The sequence below is a fragment of the Symphalangus syndactylus genome, chromosome 11 (assembly GCF_028878055.3).
Source record: "Symphalangus syndactylus isolate Jambi chromosome 11, NHGRI_mSymSyn1-v2.1_pri, whole genome shotgun sequence".
NCBI lineage: Eukaryota > Metazoa > Chordata > Mammalia > Primates > Hylobatidae > Symphalangus > Symphalangus syndactylus.
The window spans coordinates 63,500,573-63,521,897 of record NC_072433.2 but is presented as its reverse complement, the minus strand read 5'-3'; the positions used below and the strand labels follow the sequence as shown (position 1 = coordinate 63,521,897).

The window sequence follows — 21,325 nt, the reverse complement described above, 5'->3', positions numbered from 1 at the left end:
AAAAATTAAATTAAAAATGAAATTTAAATGTAAAATTAAAAAATCAAAAATAACACATGTTGACAAGAATGTGGTTCAGTTAGAACCCTCATTCACTGCTGGTGAGAATAGAAGATGATTCAGCCACTGTGAAAACCAGTTTGTTTTCTCAATAAGTTGAAAGTAAAATTACCCATGTCACCCAGCAATTCGACTTCTAGGTCTACAACTCCCCTTCCAAATTGAAAATAGGTGTTTAAACAAAAATTCGCCTGTAATCCCAGCACTCTGGGAGACCGAGGCGGGTGGATCACCTGAGGTCAGGAGTTCAAGACCAGCCTGACCAACATGGTGAAACCCCATGTCTACTAAAAATACAAAAAATTAGCCAGGCATGGTAGCATGTGCCTGTAATCCCAGCTACTCAGGAGGCTGAGGCATGAGAATCGCTTGAAAGTGGAGCTTGCAGTGAGGCGAGATCACGCCACTGCACTCCAGCCTGGGTGACAGAGTGAGACTCCGTCTCAATAAATAAATAAACAAAAACTCCTACACAAATGTTCATAGCAGCCCTGTTCACAATAACCAAAAGCTAGAAACAACTCAAATGTTCCATTAAGTGCTGGGCTTGGTGGCTCACACCTGTAATCCCAGTACTTTGGGAGGCTGAGGTAGGAGGATTGCTTGAACCCAAGAGTTTGAGACCAGCCTAGGTAGTATAGTGAAACTTTGTCTCTACAAAAACAAAAAATTAAAAAATTAGCTGGGTGTGGTGGCGGGCCTGTAGTCCCAGCTTAGGTGAGAGGATTGCTTGACTCTGGGAGGTGGAGGTTGCAGTGAGCCAAGATCATGCATCACTGCACTACAATCTAGGTGACAGAATGAGACCCTGTCTTAAAAAAAAAAAAAAAAAAAAAGGCCAGGTGTGGTGGCTCACGCCTGTAATCCCAGCACTTTGGGAGGCCAAGGCAGGCGGATCACAAGGTCAGGGGTTCAAGACCAGCCTGGCCAACATGGTGAAACCCCATCTCTACTAAAAATACAAAAATTAGCTGGGCATGGTGGCGGGTGCCTGTAATCCCAGCTACTCAGGAGGCTGAGGCAGGAGAATTGCTTGAACCAGGGAGGTGGAGGTTGCAGTGAGCTGAGATCACACCACTGCCTTCCAGCCTGGGCGACAGAGTGAGATTCTGTCTCAGAAAAAAAAAAAAGGCAAAACAAATGTTCCATTAAGTGATGAATAGATAAAAATAAATATGGTATACCTATATGATAGATATTATTCAGGAATGAAGTATTGATACATGCTGCAATGTGGATAAACCTTAAAATATGATATGCTGACTGGAAGAATCCAGACACAAAGGACACATGATTGTATGATTCCATTTGTAGGAAATATGGAGAATAGGCAAATCCAGAGAGACTGTGGATCTAAAGACACAGAGAGGCTGTGGAGACTACAGCAGGTCTGTGGTTGGCTGGGGTAGGGAGAGGGGAGAATGGGAATTCACTGCTTAAAAAATGTGAGATTTCCTTTTGGCCTGATGAAAATGTGTTGCAACGAGAGAACGGTGATGGTCGCATAACATTGTAAGTGTACTTAATGCTACTGAACTGTATACTTTAAAAGGATTAAAATGGTACAGCTTATGCTATGTGTATTTGAGCAAATTTTTAAAAAATCACTAAGGTTACTTGTGAATCTGATACAATTTCAGTGGCAGGAAAGGACAACAAGGCTCTTTGATGTAAAATTATTAAGAGAGTTGGAAGAGGTGGCCCCTCTATCAATAGGGGAGAGATGAGAGGGAATGGTAGTTCTGGGGCTGGGAGGTAGCTGATGGTGAAACCAGGTTCAATCTCACCCTTTGGGGACTGTGTCTGTGTCCTAAGATGGTGGATGTGTGGGTGACTCGAGCAAGTTGAAACTTGGGAGCCCAGGCTTGGGCTCCCTCAAAGGATAGCAGTGACCATGGTAGGAAGCCCAGGGACTAAGGTAGGAAATCCCAAGATCCAGTGGTGATCTGAAAAAGCAAGAGATGGAGCTCTGGCTTGGTGGCATCCCCATGGTCAGCAGAGTTGGGGAGCAGCCATCCCCTTTAGACAAGCCTGGCTCTCTGGTCTGTCCTCACCCTGCTCTCCCTTCACCAGTTTCTCTTAAATGCTGGGTCCTGCAGGCCTGGCAGGTTTCTATTTCTGCTTCAGTTTGCCCTGCATCCCTTCCAGCAGGAGAGACAGTAGTTCCTGACTATCAGACTGGCAGATCTGAGTTGTGGCTTTAAGAAGAGAAGAGGAGCAAGGAGGCCACCCTTCTAGGCACCTGGGGTCCCTGGAGAGGCAGGAGGGGACCACGGCCTAGAGAGGGAAGCACTGACCTGGGCATGTGGCATGTGACTGCCCCAGTTCTGCATGCTCATTCCAGTTCAGGCAACTGTTCCTCCAGAATACACAGCTATTGCCTCATTTAAAATGAATGGAGCTTGCTGGGTGCAGTGGCTCATGCCAGCACTTTGGGACACCAAGGTGGGCAGACCACCTGAGGTTAGGAGCAAGACCAGCTTGGCCAATATGGCAAAACCCAGTCTCTACTAAAACTACAAAAATTAGTCAGATATGGTGGTGCATACCTGTAATCCCAGCTACTCTTGAGGCTGAGGCAGGAGAATTGCTTGAACTCAGGAGGCGGAGGTTGCAGTGAGGTGACATCGCACCACTGCACTCCAGCCTAGATGGCAGAGTGAGACTCCCTCTGAAAAATAAATAAATAAATAAATAAATAAATAAATAAAGCTGATTAAGATGGTGGTCCCCAACCTTTTTGGCGCCAGGGACCAGTTTCATGGAAAACAGTTTTTCCATGGATGGGGGACTGGGGTGGGGGGATTGGTTTTGGGATGATACAAGCACATTACATTTATTGTGTACTTTATTTCTATTATTATTACATTGTAATATGTAATGAAATAATTATACAACTCACCATCATGTAGAATCAGTGGCAACCCTGAGCTTGTTTTCCTGCAACTAAGTGGTCCCATCTGGGGGGGTGATGGGAGATGGTGACAGATCATCAAGCATTAGTTAGATTCTCATAAGGAGCATGCAGCCTAGATCCCTCACATGTGCAGTTCACAATAAGGTTCATGCTCCTATGAAAATCTAATGCTGCCACTGATCTGACAGGAGGTGGAGCTCGGGTGGTAATGTGAGTGATAGGGAGTGGCTGCAGATACAGATGAAGCTTCACTGCTCACTCACCACTCACCTTCTGTTGTACTGCCTGGTTCCTAACAGGCCATGGACCAGTACCAGCCTGTGGCTGTGGGGGCTGGGTACCCCCGAAATAAGGGGAACCCCCAAAGTAGCCCTATTTAATAGTTAATCTAGAGAGCTGAGTCAGGGACTTCTTTGGAAAATGTTGGATCTCATTTCTCAGGAAATCTCACAGCATTCTTTTTTGACTTTAACTTATCTTTCAAGATAAAGTTGACACACATCCACATATATAAAATCACTCCCTTCCAGTCTTGGAATCTGCTTTGTGAGATGCAGCTCCTCTGGCAAGTGAAGAGGTAGAAAGATGAATCAGGAAGAGGAAGGATGTGAGTGGCTGTGGCCTTTCTGAGCCCTTTGTTACTTTCTCACCTTAGAATTCCTGTATCATCCAAGACTGTTTCACCCTTCTGCACCTCTTGCAGAGGCCAGTATCTCTCCCAGGAACACAATTAAACTCCATCCCTTCTTCCCATGGTGAACTCTAGTTCATCCTTCAAAACAGCCCAGGAGTTTTCTGACCTCTCCAAGGGTAGGTTAGATGCCCCCTCTGTTTTCCCTTGCACTCACCAATTTCCCTACTCTTACCATACCTTATTGATCTTGTTCCTGTGTCTCCTCCTACACTTTAACTTTCTCAAATCAATCCATTCAAGTTTTAATTCCAGCTCCACCATTACCAGTAAGACTTGGCAAGCCACTAAAACTCAATTATCTCATCTGTAACATGGGGATAATAATTTCTGCCTTATTGGCTTGGCTTGGTGATTCAAATTTGTAAAATAGGCGGGGAGCAGTGGCTCACACCTGTAATCCCAGCACTTTGGGAGGCCAAGGTGGGTGGATCACTTGAGGTCAGCAGTTCAAGACCAGCCTGACCAACATGTGTGAAACCCTGTCTCTACTGAAAATACAAAATTAGCCAGGCCTGGTGGCACACACCTGTAAGCCCAGCTACTTGGGAGGCTGAGGCAGGAGAATTGCTTGAACCTGGGGGGCGGAGGTTGCAATGAGCTGAGATTGCACCATTGCACTCCAGCCTGGGCAGCAAGAACGAAACTCCATCTCAAAAAAAAAAAATTGTAAAATATTTGGCCAGGCATAGTGGCTCTCACCCATAATCCCAGCAGTTTTAGAGGCCAAGGTTTGAGCCCAGGAGTTTGAGACCAGCCTGGGCAACATGGCAAGACTCTCTACAAAATAAAGAAAATAAAAAATGAAATAAAATTTGTAAGATACTTCAAACCATGTCTGGAGATAAATGCTCAATAAATATGAGCTATAATAAAAATAAAAATAATTATTGTTACAATGAATATTATTCATCTCTTTAATCTCAACGTCTAGCACAAAAGTTGGTATGAAGTAAGCAGTCAGTGTTAAATAGAACTGTGGTTAATGCATTAACTGTGGTGAACCTAGAACTGTGCTGTTCTATGTAGTAGCCACCAGCTACATGTGTCTGTTGAGCACTTGAAATGAAGTATGTTGTAAGTGCAAAAACACACAGTGTTGAAGACTTAGCATGTAAAACAGAAAGTAAGATAACTCATAAATAATTTTTTGTTTTTATTTTTTTGAGACAGGATCTCAGGCTGGAGTGCAGTGGCACAATCTTGGCTCACTGCAGCCTCAACCTCCCAGGCTCAAGCAATCCTCCCATCTCAGCCTCCTGAGTAGCTGGGACTACAGGTGTTCACTACCACACCCAGCTAATTTTGTTTATTTTTTATAGAGATGACGTCTCGCTGCATTGCCCAGGCTAGTCTTGAACACCTGGGCTTGAGCAATCCTCCTGCCTTGGCCTCTCATAATACTGGAATTTACAGGCATTAGTCACCATGCCTGGCATAATAATTTTTTATATTAATTACATGTTGAAGTAATAAGATTTTGAATGTTTTAGGTTAAGTGAGATATATTCTTGTTTGTTTGTTTGAGACGGAATTTCTCTCTTGTCGCCCAGGCTGGAGTGCAATGGCACAATCTCGGTTCACTGCAACCTCTGCCTCCCGGGTTCAAGCGATTCTCTTGCCTCAGCCTCCTAAGTAGCTGGGATTACAGGCACCCACCACCACGCTCAGCTAATTTTGGTATTTTTAGTAGAGAGGGGGTTTCACCATGTTGGCCAGGCTGGTCTCGAACTCTTGACCTCAGGTGATCTGCCAGCCTCGGCCTCCCAAAGTGCTGGGATTACAGGAGTAAGCCACCGTGCCTAGCCAAGTGAAATATATTCTTAAAAATAATCTTATCTGCTTGCTTTTACTTTTTAAAATGAGATGCCAGGAAGTTTAAAGTTACAAATGTGGTGGCTGCATTATCTTTCTATTGGACAGCACAGGCCTATTCATTCTTAACCTACTGTTACTATAGCAAATCTTCACACAACCTCATTTATGCTCAAATATGATGTAAGCTCTAGGAGTGTCAATAATTCATTTAGGACAATGATTCATTGAGAATCAAAAGTACATCCAATTGGTTTGTAAAGGATTTTCCACGCAGGGTTAATAAGTTAGTGTACAGAAGTATGTTGAAAAGGGACTAAAGTTTCACTGGGATTTTCCAGGTTCGCTGTGATCCTGAGATTCAAGAACTGCGTCAGTGGCAGAAGAAACTTCGCGAGGCCAAGCACATTCACCAGCGAGTCAAAATTTTCTGGGCCAAGCAAGAACAAAAAGGTAAGTTGCTGGATTCACAGTCCTTAGTTCATTTAAGAAAAGCCTGATTCTTATTCCAAGCTCAAGAAGGAGGCCCTCTGAGCTTTTGTAAGGTCCTTGTCTGCATGGAACTCAACTTGTGCATGGGGGAAGTGGCTGCATATTAAGATTCTCCTCTGGAATGACAGAGGTGATGTGATATAATTTACAGGGCCATTTCTCTCCCACAGGGACAAATTCAGTGTCTCCCTGTGTCTGCAGACTTCTATTTTTGAAGCTACAAGGCATCAAGAATAACCCATTATTTTGGAAACACAGTGTCTATCAGTATGATGGATAGTTATAGTTATTCTTCTAAGTTGTTGATTGTGTGTCTGAACTCAGATGGTATTTTATGCTTGTCTTCTCCCCTTTTGCGATGGCTAATTTTATGTGTCAACTTGACTGGGCTGTGAGATGCCCAGATTAAACATTATTTCTAGATCTGTCTGTCAAGGTGTTTCCAGAGAGATTAACATTTGAATTGATTGACCGAATAAAGCAGATGGACCTCTCTAACGGGCTTCATCCAATCTGTTAAGGGCCTGAATAGAACAAAATGGTGGAGGAAGGTTGCATGAACTCTGCCTGGCCATGTGAGCTGGGGCCTTGATCTTCTCCTGCCCTTGGTGTTTCTGGCTCACAGGCCTTCAAACCCAGACTAGAATCTACACTATTGGTTCTCTGGACTTCCTGGGTCTCTAGCTTGCAAATGGCAGATTGTGGGACATCTCAGTCTCATAATCAGCCAATATCTTCTTCTTTTTTTTTTTTTTTTTTGAGACAGAGTCTCACTCTGTTTGCCCAGGCTGGAATGCAGTGGCGCAATCTCGGTTCGCTACAACCTCCGCCTTCTGAGTTCAAGTGATTCTCCAGCCTCAGCCTCCTGAGTAGCTGGGATTATAGGCGTGTTCCCCCACGCCTGGGTAATTTTTGTATTTTTAGTAGAGACAGGATTTCACCATGTTGGCCAGGCTAGTCTTGAACTCCTGACCTCAAGTGATCTGCCCACCTCAGCCTCCCAAAGTGCTGGGATTACAGGCATGAGCCAGCGTGCCTGGCTGATATGTTTTCTTTTCTTTTCTTTTTTTTTTTTTTTTGAGACGGAGTCTTGCTCTGTCACTCAGGCTGGAGTGCAGTGGCTTGATCTCAGCTCACTGCAACCTCTGCCTCCCAGAGTCAAGCAATTCTCCTGCCTCAACCTCCTGAGTAGCTGGGATTACAGGCACCCACCACCATGCCCGGCTAATTTTTGTATTTTTAGTAGAGACAGGGTTTCACCATACATATTGGCCAGGCTAGTCTCAAACTCCTGACCTCAGGTGATCTGCCCGCCTCAGCCTCCCAAAATGCTGGGATTATAGGCATGAGCCACCACGCCTGGCCTGATATGTTTTCAAGTGGAGAAAATTAAATTGCAGAACTGTAAGTTTTTATTCATATAAAAAATATATGCATGGCCTGTAATCCTAGGACTTTGGGGGCCTGAGGCAGGTGGATCACCTGAAGTCATGAGTTCAAGACCAGATTGGCCAACATGGTGAAACCCTGTCTCTACTAAAAATACAAAAATTAGCCGGGCGTGGTGGCGGGCACCTGTAATCCCAGCTACTTGAACCCAGAAGGCAGAGGTTGCAGTGAGCCGAGATTGTGCTACTGCACTCCAGTCTAGGCAACACAGCCAGACTCCGTCTCAAAAAAAAAAAAAAATATATATATATATATATGCATGGAAACACAGAGATGCTAAACAGTCTGGAAGAAAATTATTGGTAGTTACCTTTGAGAATTTGGACCAGAGGAGTGGAACCATACTGTTGGAATCTTTTAGATAAGCACATAGTACTTTATCATTATGAGAAACTACAAAAAATAGTCATACATCCCTCAGCAGGCCACAGGCCATCATGCCTTGGATCCTCTAACCTCCCCGTCCTACCCTGTCCCCATCCTCCCTCAATGGGCTGCAGCCCCTCTAGTCTCTTTTCTGTTCTTGCAATGTGCCAATGCCTTCTTCACCTTGGGACTCTGTACTTTCTATTCCTTTTTTTTTTTTTCTGAGACAGAGTCTCACTCTGTCACCCAGGCTGGAGTGCAGTGGTGCAATCTCAGCTCACTGCAACCTCCACCTCTGGGGTTCAAGCGATTCTCATGCCTCAGCCTCCCATGTAGCTGGGATTACAGGCGTTTGCCACCATGCCCAGCTAATTTTCATTTTTTTCGGAGAGACGGGGTTTCACCATGTTGGCCAGGCTGGTCCTGACCTCCTGACCTCAAGTGATCCTCCTTCCTTGGCCTCCCAAAGTGCTGGGATTACAGGCATCAGCCACCGTGTCTATTGCTCAGCCAGGATGGAGAACCTAAGGAGATGTGAGATGCCCAGTTGTTTTGTGCTTTCTTTAAAATGTGGAGTCCTTTAGGCCTATGCTCTCGGCTCTGGGCAACAAGTCCTGCTGATGCTTGACTGTACAGCTGCTATTAGGTTGGTGCAAAAATAATTGCGGTTTTTGCCATTAAAAATAATGACATTAAATGGAATTACTTTTGCACCAGCCTAAATTTATTTACTGGACAATTGTCTTCCCCACTAGCATATAACCTACATGAAATAATAGGACACATTGACATCATGGTACCTCCTGATGTGATGTGTCTGCCTGGCTTAACTCCTAGTACAGTGCCTGGCACAAAGTGAGCACCAGATAAATATCTGTTGAACGAATGAATGAATGAATGGAGCTGTGAGGTTTAAACGAGTCAATAAACAGAAAGTTCCTGGTGCAGAGTAGGCGCACATCAAACTGGTGATCTAAGCTGCCCTTATAAAGAAGCAGCTTGAGCTATTACTGTTTGGCTGGCTCAGCACAGGCCTCTGTTCCATGCACAAATGCAGTTTCATTTGGCTTCAAAACTGGAAGGCAATCAGGGCTGTAATCAGTTTAAAGGTCGAGGAAAGTGCAGCATGCCTATTTCTTTCTGTTGGTCTGTATTCTTTGGATTTGATTTGCAGTTGGTTGATTGACTGATTGGGCTCGCTTCGGAGCAGGGAGAATAGACTGGAGTTCATGCCGTTATCCAGCCCGCAGCAGAGGGGCTGGAGGGGCTGGTGGAAGCAATTCCACTTCCACCATCTGCTGCTGGCTTCCCGTGCCACCTTCCAAGGGCTCCAGAAGGAGTGAGCCGTGCTTTCCAAACAAGAAACACCTCTTCAGTAAATACCCCAGTGTGAACCCATGGATAGGTTCCCATTTACGCTGAGACCGTGAAATGGCCTTTGGGCAAACAAGCCAATTCTAAAGTCTGTCCCCAGGTCTGTGATCAGTTAAGAAGGAAGTCAGGACAGCAGAAAGGACAGGTAAAGGACCAGGCTTTGGAGCTGGCCAGACCTGCCCTTGGAATCCTAACTACCACTTCTATCCATGTGACCCTGATCTAGTGAACTTCATGAAGCCTCAGTTTTCCCTTGTGCAAAATGAGACTAGTAATAATAGTGTCTATCTCGTACAGGTGTTATTACAAGATGATAAGAGATGATGATCTTTAGAACAAGTCCTGGCACATAGCTCCCATAAATGCGAGTTATTGTCATGATAGTATTATTAAAATATTTGTGTTGATATCTTCCAATAGACTCCAGGCTCCATGGGCTTTCTTGTAGGGACCGTGTTTGTCTTAGTCATCATGAGCCTGGCACAGAGCAGGTGGTCTGTACATATTTAGGGGATGAAGCTCTGGGCTTCATTTTACATATGAAGAAATGGAGTTCCAGCAAGATTAAGTGGCTTGCTCAAGGTCACACAGCAGAGGAGAGTCTGGGGCTGGGCCCAGGACTTCCCTTTCTCTGTCCAGTGTTCTAACACATCCTGGAGGACAGATGCAGAAAGCTAAGACATTCTCTTAGATTCTGCCTTCAGACCCAACTTCTCAGGAATCTTCTGGAACATGACATACGACCTGTTCAGTTTCTTCTCTGGGCTTCAGGGTTCTTGCTGTTTATGTTTTCATGGACTGAAGCCTCCAGCTAGGGGCTGAATTATGAGAAGCAGAGTACAACCTGCTGCACACCAGGCGAAGCAGAACTTCTTGTTCCCTTTAACTGTCGCCGAGTTGAATCATTTCATTAAGCTCATGCGCTAGAGTTACTTCCTATTTTAAACCTTATGAATCTGGGTAGTGTGGGGGGTTACAAAATAAATCTCCCCAGCCAAGGTGATACCTCAGTTAGACCTCAAAGGCTTGCAGTGAAGCAATTTGAAAATGGATGTTAAGCACATGCTAGTTCTCCTTTAGACTTGCAATAAAAAATAGTGGAGTGATTGCAAATGAAAACGGTTATTCAACTTCATTAAAAAAAAAAAAAAAAAAAGCTCATCTATGTACAAATCCAGGAGACAGGCATATCTTTTTAAGTTGTTGCCATTTTATCCACATTGCGCTACGGCATTTACAGTACAAATAGATTTTACCAAGTTCATAGCTTAGAGCAACCTTGGGCAGACACGAGGTCTGAGGGAGAGTCACATCAGCTGTCGGGGTGGAATCGTGGTCATATATAGCCCATCTCACGTTACAGTGAGTAAGAGGCTGCCTGTCCCAAACAGTATTTTCTTCTAGGACGGAAGCGGTGTGAAGTTATCTTCAAGTCTCTATCCATCAGGACAGATACAGAAATTATTTTAAAACGTGTATGGTAAGAATTTCAGCCAATGTAGTTTAAAATAAGATGCCCAAGTCATTTTTGAGATGTAGTAAAAAGTATCATGTCTCGATTAATAGCATATTTTTAGACTCACATAGTCAGTAATTGTTTTCAAATGTGCTTTGTAATTGAATATCCATATTTTATTTAGAAATCTAGTATGAGCAGGGAGAAAGAAACCATAGAAATTGTTCCCATAGCATCAGATTAAATTACATATGTGTGTGTGTATATATATATATGCACACACGTATATATACATCATATATATCATCAGATAAACTTATCATATATGTGTTTGTGTGTATATTCTTTATATATGCACAAATAATCTCTAAATAACTATCACTTCTTAATGTTTTGAAGAAAAGGCAGAGACTTGGAAGGAGAGATTGATTGATCTGTCAAAGGAAATGAATTGTCTACTTTTTGTTTGCTTAACTGTTTATTTCTTACTTCATTCCAAGTGTTGTTTTTAGTAGTTACAGAAATACACACAATATGATATTTTTAGATAAAGGTGGTAATGAAGGAATAATTAAGATTAGGGAAAAAAAGCCACTCAGTGCTGTAAGTAAAATACTTCAAGGCCTAGGCTGACAAATACAAATTATATATATTCAAGGTGTGCAACATGATGATTTCTTATTTGTACACTGTATTAGTCCATTTTCACAATGCTATAAAGAATACCTGAGACTGAGTAATTTATAAAGAAAAGAGATTTAATTGACTCATAGTTCTGCATGGCTGGGAGTCTCAGGAAACTTAAAATCATGGTGGAAGGCAAAAGGGAAGCAAGGCACGTCTTATATGGTGGCAGGAGAGAGAGAGTGAGGGGGGAACTGTCAAACATAAACCATCAGATCTCATGAGAACCCACTCACTATCATAAGAACAGTATGGGGGAACCTCCCCCATGCTCCAGTCACCTCCCACCAGATCCCTCCCTCCACACATGGGGGTTACAATTCGAGATGAAATTTGGGTGGGGACACAGAGCCAAGCTGTATCATACATACTGTGTGATGATTACTACGATCAAATTAATGAACACATCCGTCACCCTTAATTACGATTTGTGCGTGTGTATGTGTGTGGTGAGGACACTTAAAATCTGCTCTCTTACCAATTTTTAAATAAACAATTCAGTATTATTAACTGTAGTTACCATACTTTACATTAGATCCCCAGAACTTATTCATCTTTTTTTTTTTTTTTTTTTTTTTTTTTGAGACGGAGTCTCGCTTTTTCACCCAGGCTGGAGTGCAGTGGCGCGATCTCGGCTCACTGCAAGCGCTGCCTCCCGGGTTCACGCCATTCTCCTGCCTCAGCCTCTCCGAGTAGCTGGGACTACAGGCGCCCGCCACCACACCCGGCTAATTTTTTGTATTTTTAGTAGAGACGGGGTTTCACCGTGGTCTCGATCTCCTGACCTCGTGATCCGCCCGCCTCGGCCTCCCAAAGTGCTGGGATTACAAGCGTGAGCCACCGCGCCCGGCCAGAACTTATTCATCTTATAACTGAAAGTTTGTACCCTTTGACCAACATAGAAGTTTCTTAGAAAAACATGCTAAAGTAAAGATGGAAATAGAATCTATTACATAAATTCACAGTGTCCATAAGAAAAAAGACAAACCATTTGTTCAGGAAATACTCAGCGCTTCCCTAATACATTATGCAATGTGAATCATGGCCTCAAAAATGTTCCTCTAGTGAATAAAAATATGGCTCTGAGTTTCCTGGAAGCCACAACAATAAAGGAAATAGGATCATTAATGGTTTATTGTGTCCTCAAGATTAAGTAAGTTTCTTGGAAGCACACATTCCTGGAGCTGAGACTTGATTTTTCTTTCATAAAGAGGACACTGTAACATACTGAACACCATTTTATTCCCAAATATAGTACGTTTCTTAGAGCAATGTTTCCTTCTAGAGGGAAAACATGAAAGCCCAGAGTAGAGGGTGGAGACCACAGAAAGTTCTTTTCCCTAATTTTAATTTAGATCACAATGACAAATCCTAGAGATTAGGATTTCCCTGTGGTTTAAAGGCTATTCTTCAGATGAACACCTCATCTTAGCCACCCCACCTGCTTGTGACCTTAGGATATGCTGGAGGCTGTGGTCACGGCTGTAATCCCAGCGCTTTGGGAGGCCAAGGTGGGAGAATTGCTTGAGCCTAGGAGTTCAAGACCAGCCTGGGCAACACAATGAGACCCCATCTCTACAAAAAATAAAATTAGCCAGGCGTGGTAGCACACTCCTGTAGTCCCAGCTACTCAGGAAGCTGAGGTGGGAGGATTGCTTGAGCCTAGGAACTCGAGGCTGCACTGAGAGGTGACTGCACCACTGCACTCCAGCCTGGGTAATGAGCAAGACCTCGTCTCAAAATAAATAAATAAATAAGATATGCTGGAACTCAGTTCTTTCCTTCCTAGCCCATGTAATTGGGTGCATTGCCGAGAGCAGAGAAGGATGTCTGCAACTAAGGAGTAGCTACGAGCGATGGAGCTTATACCATGTGCCAGACACTACACTAAGCACCTTATGTTTCCACGTAGTCCTCACACCTGGTATCTCAGAGAGGTGAGATTATCTCCATCGTACAGATGAGGAAACTGGGGCTGAAAGGATACATGGCTTGCACAAGTCCACGCAGCCAGTCATACCAGAGACCAGGGATTTGAACCTGGATCTACCTGATGCCAAAGAGGCTAGGGCCATCCCAGGCCATGCTGTTCTGTAACCCAAGTGCCCAGTAGGCCAAAGTGGTCCAGTGCACAGCTTCCCAGCATGGTAACTAAGGACTCACAGGCTGGACAGCAGGCAGTGTCTGGCTATGCCTCCCAGCCTGCACCCTGACACTGGAGTGACCACAGAGCACTAGTACAGGGGAGGCTTGGCACTAGAGGAGGCTGAGAGCCCCATTCAAGGGCTGCAGGATCTACATGAATGTTTTGGGGAGATACTTTCACTAAAGCAAGAAACCAGGGTTAAGTGAATAAGGATAAGAATATTCTTTCCTCCCTCTTTCCGAATCCTCTGTCCATCTACATTTGAGGAGCAGAGAAGGGTTTGGCCACCAGAGAGGGAACCTGGGTACAGGGAACACTCTAGCCTGTGGCTCAGGAAGTGGGTTCTAGCATTAGTTGAGAACCTTTGTGACCAACAGTCTATCATCTAACAAAAAAGGTCAAGTTTTAGTGATGTATTTTCCAAAGACAATCACTGTTGAGTATATCAGCCCATAGTTTTCCCATTCATCTATCAACACACAAATATAGGCCAGGTGTGGTGGCTCACACCTATAGCTCCAGCACTCTGGGAGGCCGAGGCAGGCAGATCACTTGAGGCTGGGAGTTCGAGATCAGCCTGGCCAACATGGTGAAACCCCGTCTCTACTAAAAATACAAAAAAAATTAGCTGGGCATGGTGGCACATGCCTGTAGTCTCAGCTACTCGGAAGGCTGAGGCATGAGAATTGGGTGAACCAGGAGGTGGAGGTTGCAGTGAGGTGGAGGTTGCAGTGAGCCGAGATCACACTACTGCACTCTAGCCTGGGTGACAGAGCAAGACTCTGTCTCAAAAAAATAAAAAAAGTAAATATATATATTTATAAACATGTAACCATATTATATATGCTGTACCGTAACTTGCTTGTTTTTCCTTCACTTGGCAATATATCATTGCCATCTGCTTCATGCCAGCACACACAGATCTATCCCATTATTTTTAGTGGCTCCATAAAAATGATAGCGCTGTACCATACTTTTGTAAAACCAATTCCTATGAATGGATAGTTGGCTTGTATTATGAACAATGCTCCATAAACATTGTTGTAGCTATATTCTAGCTTACTTGTAGAAGTATTTCTTTTTCTTTTCTTTTCTTCTTCTTTTTTTTTTTTTTTGAGACAGAGTCTTGCTCTGTCGCCCAGACTGAAGTGCAGTGGCACAGTCTCGGGTCACTGCAACATCCACCTCCCAGGTTCAAGCAATTCTCCTGCCTCAGCCTCTTGAGTAGCTAGGATTACAGGTGAGTGCCACCACACCCAGTTAATTTTTGTATTTTTAGTAGAGATGGGGTTTCGCCATGTTGGCCAGGCTGGTCTCGAACTCCTGACCTCAGGTGATCCATCCGCCTCGGCCTCTTAAAGTGCTGGAATTACAGGTGTGAGCCACCATGCACAGCCTTGTAGAAGTATCTCTATAGGATAAATTCCTAGAAGTGGAATTGCTGGGTCAAAGGACAGGCACATATTAAATTTAGACAGTGATCACCGTATTGTCATCCAAAAATGTTATATTAATTTATACTTAATGCTACCAACCCACTGTGGGACTTTTGATGGGTGATGTCATCTTTGTGCTACATCTACTTGTAAAATGAGAATTCTTATGCCTCAGTAATAATTCTAAATGAGGTCATTGTTTTGATAGGACCATGGCTCCTTCAGAAGAAATATATCTGTAAATCTAAGGTGTCATTTTCATTCTTTTCTTTCATAATTCCTCAAAACTTAGTTCCTTCTCCATTTTAACCTGCAAAATAAATAATTTGATTAAGAGACATCTAGTGACTTCATGCCTTGGCACTGCCTTCATCAATTCTATTTTTAGGACTCACCAGTGTCTGGGGATGTTTGGATGACATCAAGTTTTACACATATCTTTTCATTTAAAATTTCCAAAAGTCTGCACAGCTATGACATGACACAAGCTTCCTACTGCAATGCCTGAAGATCCCTACTGTTCTGAGATTAAAAAATAAAAGATGATTTCCTTTCTTAATGATTTGCCCTAAAAGTTCAAGATCCTATATTTAAGTTTATGCGAATGACCACTTCCAACTTCATGAGCTTCATCTCTGATGTGATCTCAGCTCACTGCAACCTCCGCCTCCCAGGTTCAAGTGATTCTCCTGCCTCAGCCTCCCGAGTAGCTGGGATTACAGGTGTGCACCACCACCCCTGGCTAATTTTTGTATTTTTAGTATAGACAGGGTTTCACCATGTTGGCCAGGATGGTCTTGATCTCTTGACCTTGTGATCCGCCTGCCCTGGCCTCCCAAAGTGCTGGGATTACAGGCGTGAGCCACCATGCCTGGCCAATGCATAATGCTTTTGAAGGATATAGATACATCTACAAACCCCTAGACGGCTCATGACCAGATTGGGCTAAGTTTCCCATTTCTCACTGTGCAACATCGAGCAGGTTGCTTAACCTCTCTGTAACTCAGTTTGTCTGGCAATACAGTGGCAATACTAATACTAGTAACCAAGCCATAGAGTTTTTGTAAGGATTAAATGAACTGGAATAGTGCCTGGCCCATAATAAGTGATCAATAAATGATAATTATTATTAATTAAGCAAAGCATTCAACATATGGTTAATATATATTGTTAAGAATATTGGCAGCCAGGTACAGTCGCTCATGCCTGTAATACCAACACTTTGGGAGGCCAAGATGGGAGGATCACTTGAGAGCCCAGGAGTTCGAGACCAGCCAGGGCAACATAGGGAGACTCTATCTCTACAAAAAATATGAAAACTAGCTGGGTGTGGTGGTCTGTGCATGTGGTCCCAGCTACTTGGGAGGCTGAGGCAGGAGGATCTCTTGGTCTTGGGAGGTCGAGGCTTCAGAAAACCATGATCATGTTGCTGTACTCCAGCCTGGGCAACAGAGTAAGACCCTGTCTCAAAAAAATAAAAATAAAAATATTGGCTTTGGAGGGTCTGACAGAACCGAGCTCCTGCCTTTTACCATCAGGATGGTATCCTGGGCAGGTTATTAATCCTCTCCAGGCTGTTTTCTCCTCTGTTGTGTGGGGACAATTAGGATCTGTCACAAAGGGCAACTGTGAGGATTAAGTAAAACAGCCGTGTATGGAATTAAACAGGTCTCTGGCACAGAGTGAAAGGTCAGTAACTGGTGGCTGGTTTTAGTAATATTTTTTAAAGCTGTCAGCAAAAATAAAGTTTTTATTCCAGGTAATTTATGTACAGCAGTGGTTCTCAATGCTGGCTGCAGATTAGAATCTCCTGGGGGAAATTTATAAGCTGTGTCAGGCTAGAGGCCAGAGAAAGTGATTACATGGGTTTATTCTTAGTAGAGAATGTGTTGTAACCACATCAGCAAAGCCCTAATACTATGGATTAGCTACAAGATCCCAGTAATAGCTTTGGATTCAAAATCTTCCTTTGCGAGGCTCTCCTCACTAATGCAGTTTCATTTGGTCTAAAATTCAGGGGATCTGAGTTCCTGTTCGACTCTGCAATTTAGCAGCTACATGGACCTTGCTTTCTGCTTTGAAAAATTGAATGGTTGAATCAGGAAATCTCTGTAACAGCAAAACAGAATATCCCGTAGGTGTCTGCTGTAGAATCTCCTGCCTCCCAGGCAAGAGGCCTGCTGTCTGGGCGAATTTAAACCTTGAAAACCTGTTGCTGCCGTTTTGGTGGCTGTTGCCGGGTTTGGGAGTTTGGTCTCAGCGTTGAAGGCAAGAACAATAGATCGTGAACGTTCTGCTCACTACTGGGCTTTTGTTGGGGAAAGCGAGGTGGGATCACTGGGGGAGGCAGAGAGTAAATCCAGAAGTTTAGAGGGTGAGGCAGAGAAGAGGGAGGCATGAATTTGGTATTTGGGAAAGTTTGGAGGAAAGGAGTAGGGAGGTTTAAAGGAGATTTTTGTGAAGTTTGATCACGTTTGAGAAGGTAGGAAGCATATATTCTGGAAGGAGTCTCCTCCTGTCACTACATTTGAACCTGTCACACCCAGAATGACTCTTTCTGAACGCAAGTTGGAGCTAATCGGGAGGGCAATGGGAAATTCTGTCTACCTCGTCAAGCTGTGTCCCGGCCTACAGGACAGCATTGCCTACCTGTGGCTGCCAAACATTGGGTGTCTGCAAAGACCCGCAATCCTCATAGCAGCTCTGATTTAGAGTGCCAACTACATGCCAGGCACTTTGCATATATTATTTCTAATCTTCACAGCAAACAGAATGAGTAGAAATTATTATTGCCCGGCTGGGCACAGTGGTTCATGCCTGTAATCCCAGCTCTTTGGGAGGCCGAGGTGGGCAGATCACTTGAGGTTAGGAGTTCGAGACCAGCCTGGCCAACATGGTGAAACCCTGTCTCTACTAAAAATATAATAATTAGCCAGGCATGATGGCGGGTGCCTGTAATCCCAGCTACTCGGGAGGCTGGGGCTGCAGAATTGCTCAAATCTAGGAGGCAGAGGTGGCAGTGAGGCAAGATCACGCCACTGCACTCCAGCCTGGGCCACAGAATGAGACTCCATAGCAATTAAAAAAAAAAAAAAAAAGGAAACTATTATTGCCCCTATCTTTCAGGGGAGGAAACTGTGTCTCAGAGGTTAAATCATTCACCTTTGGTCACATAGCTTTGAAGTGGCAGAACTGAGAAAATTAATTAATTTATTTATTGGAGATAGGGTCTCGCTCTGTCACCCAGGATGGAGTGCAATGGCATGATCTTGGCTCACTGCAACCTCCACCACCAGGGTTCAAGGGTTCCTCCTGCCTCAGCCTCCCGAGTAGCTGGGATTACAGGCGCGTGCCACCACACCCGGCTAATTTTTGTATTTTTAATAGCAATGAGGTTTTACTATGTTGGCCAGGCTGGTCTCGAACTCCTGACCACAAGTGATCCACCCTCCTCGGCTTCCCAAAGTGCTGGGATTACAGGTGTGAGCCACCACACCCGGCCAATCACCCAGGATTTTAATGATTTATTTTGTTTATTGTCTATGTGACTGCACTAGAATGTAAGTTCTCTGACAGCAGGGACCTTTCTTTCCTATTTTGTTCACTGCTCTATCCTCAGCATCTAGAACAGTGCCCAGCACATAGTAGACAGTCAAGGAATACTTGTTGGTTGAATGAATGGATCTGTGTTACATAACCTCCTTCCCAGATCAGCCAGCTTGCCAAACACTCTATGGGCAAGTAAACAGAACTGAGCCTGGACACAGTGGCTCACACCTGTAATCCCAGCACTTTGGGAGGCCAAGTTGGGTGGATCACTTGAAGAGTTCGCGACTAGCCTGGGCAATGTTAAGAGACCCTGTGTCCACTAAAAAAATAAAGAATAAATAACTGGGTAGGGTGGTGCATGCCGGTAGACCCAGCTGCTCAGGAGGCTGAAGCAGGAGGACCTCTTAAAGCTCAGGAGGTTGAGGCTGCAGTGAGCTATGATTGTGCCACTGCACTCCAGCCTGGGAGACAGAGCAAGACCCTGTCTCCAAAAAAAAGAAAAATAAAGCAAACAGAACTGTTTCCAAAAAAAAAATTAAGGGAAGCTATATGCTTACATATAATATATAAATGGATGAAGACCGCCTGTAATCTCAGCACTTTGGGAGGCCAAGGCAGGTGGATCACCTGAGATCAGGAGTTCAAGACCAGCCTGGGCAACATGGTGAAACCCCACCTCTACTAAAAATACAAAATTAGCCTGGCATGGTGGCAGGCACCTGTAATCTCAGCTACTCAGAAGGCTGAGGCAGGAGAATCGCTTGAACCCGGGAGGTAGAGGTTGCAGTGAGCTGAGATCGCGCCATTGCACTCCAGCCTAGGCAACAGGCGAGACTCCGTTTCAAAAAATAATAAATAAAGAAAGAAAGACAAAAAGCTCATTAGAATATAATCCCCAGATGCTAATATTGATTATCTCTGGGTGGTTGTAATGCAGGCGACTGATGAGTTGATTGATTTTTGCCTTTTTTTCTAAAACAGAAATGCAAGTGATTATTTTTCTTTTTCGATTATCCATAATTTCTAAAAATAATAAAAAGGAGTGTTTGTTTACATTCATTGTGCACTTACTATGAGGCAAGCATTTTCCCAAGCACTTTACTAGTAGTAACTCAATTAAATAATCTTTACACCTTTGAAGTAGGTACTGCTATGGTCTCCATTTTGTAGATGAAGAAACTAAGGCAGAGAGAGGTCAGACAATATTATCTGGGGCCACACAGCAAGAACGTAGCAGAACCAAGCAGCTTGACTCCAGAGTCCTCCCTCTCTCTCTCCTCATTAGGCTGCAATGCACAGATGTTATTTATGGAGTTCAAATGCTCGAGAGAAATCTGTTGGTGTTCAGTTTCCTACAAAGTCCATTAGGACTTCTGGTTGCATTGCTAAGGGCATGAAGCACATGCTTCTTTATGCCTGTGAGCCTGCCTTAAAGAGTAAGGATCCCGCCCACCAAATTGTCCCTGCTTCTTTCTGTGAGCACCAGTCCAAGTCTGTTGACACATGGCGTTCACCCTTAGGATCTAAATTTAGGATCTGAACAGCTAAAGCGTCTTGCCAGTTTTCAGATTCAACTCTCATTATCTCTTTTAAATTATCTTTTTAAAAATAATTTAAAACCTGTCCCCATATCAAAGCAATACATTCTCATTATGAAAAACATAGAATAGTACCAAGAGATCTAAAAAAGGTACCCACCTCACTGTCACTGGTAATACTTCGGTGGCTAGGAAAACTTTTCAAAAATGCCTTACTTTGCCAGATCTGAGTAGGAGGGAGATGGGGGAGACTAAGGAATCTTTTGCATGAGCCCTACTGTTGCCACGTGCATTGGAATTGCCCTCATTTTCTTCTCGTGGCATCCAGAGACTTGTCACTTAAGAGGTTTCAAAGTGACATTTGAAGCTGTTCAGGATGAGCAGCTAATAATAGTAGAAAGTCCTAGGCTTGGAGTCCCAAGACCTGCATTGGAACCCTGGCTGGAAAATTCCTGGCTGTGTGTCCTTGAGCAAGGCACTTAACCTTCCTGATCGCTCATCTTTTAGATGCAGAATGAAATTAACACTCTCCCTGAAAGCCCAACTGAGAGACAAGTTTATTTGTGTCAAAACAACAACAACAACTTGAGCTAATTTCACCTACAAATTCTTACTGGCTATTTGACCTTAAACAAGTTACTTAACCCTTCTAGCTTTCAGTTTTTTCACCTGTACAATGGAAATAAAAGTATCCCCCTCACTGGATTCCGAAATGAGAATAATGCTTGTAATGAATATGCTTAGTCCAATGCCTCATAAACATTAGGTGCTCAATAATGATCAGTGTCTAGCATTGTAAGCCATCTTTTTTTTTTTTTGAGATGCAGTTTTGTTCTTGTCACCCAAGCTGGGTGCGATCTCAGCTCACTGCAACCTCCACCTCCCGGGTTCAGGCAATTCTCCTGCCTCAGCCTCCTGAGTAGCTGGGATTACAGGCGCCCGTCACCACGCCCAGCCCATTTTTGTATTTTTAGTAGAGATGGGGTTTCACCATGTTGGCCAGGCTGGTCTCGAACTCCTGACCTCAGGTGATCCGCCCACCTCGGTATCCCAACATGCTGGGATTACAGGTGTGAACCACCACACCTGGCCCCATATCATTTTTGAATCATTTTAGAGCAGTGTCTTTTCCCACTGAGTGGTGAAATCAATTAGTGGGTTGCCACAAACATTTTGAAAAATGAAGTACAATATAGAGAAAATATCAACATGCTTTGCTTATTGTAAGGGAAATACTTTTTGGAGAAATATTTGTTTGAGATATGTTTGTGCATTGTAAAAGCAATGTAAAACATTTTTTAAGTTGAAGGTGGCAGTTTAAAAATATGAAAACCACTAAGTTAGATTATAAA

The 21,325-nt window shown here is 43.8% G+C and overlaps 1 protein-coding gene across 16 annotated transcripts in view; it reads left to right on the top strand.

Annotated features, from left to right (window-relative positions):
• The window catches only part of IQCK (IQ motif containing K), a 140,834-nt gene that overhangs the window by 103,617 nt on the left and 15,892 nt on the right, over positions 1-21,325 (top strand). For 5 of the 16 annotated variants that reach the window (XR_008661069.1, XR_008661066.1, XR_010114256.1 and 2 more), the window contains 3 exons: positions 1,375-1,448; positions 5,825-5,936; positions 10,569-10,644. Coding sequence is in view for 5 of the 16 variants with exons in the window: in XM_055299050.1 (XP_055155025.1) it covers positions 1,375-1,448; positions 5,825-5,936 (186 nt within the window). In the remaining 11 variants the exon portion in view is untranslated. Of the gene's footprint in view, positions 1-1,374; positions 1,449-3,632; positions 3,788-5,824; positions 5,937-10,568; positions 10,645-21,325 lie in introns of those variants that run through there. The other 11 variants (XR_010114257.1, XR_008661067.1, XR_008661063.1 and 8 more) reach the window with 5 other exon arrangements.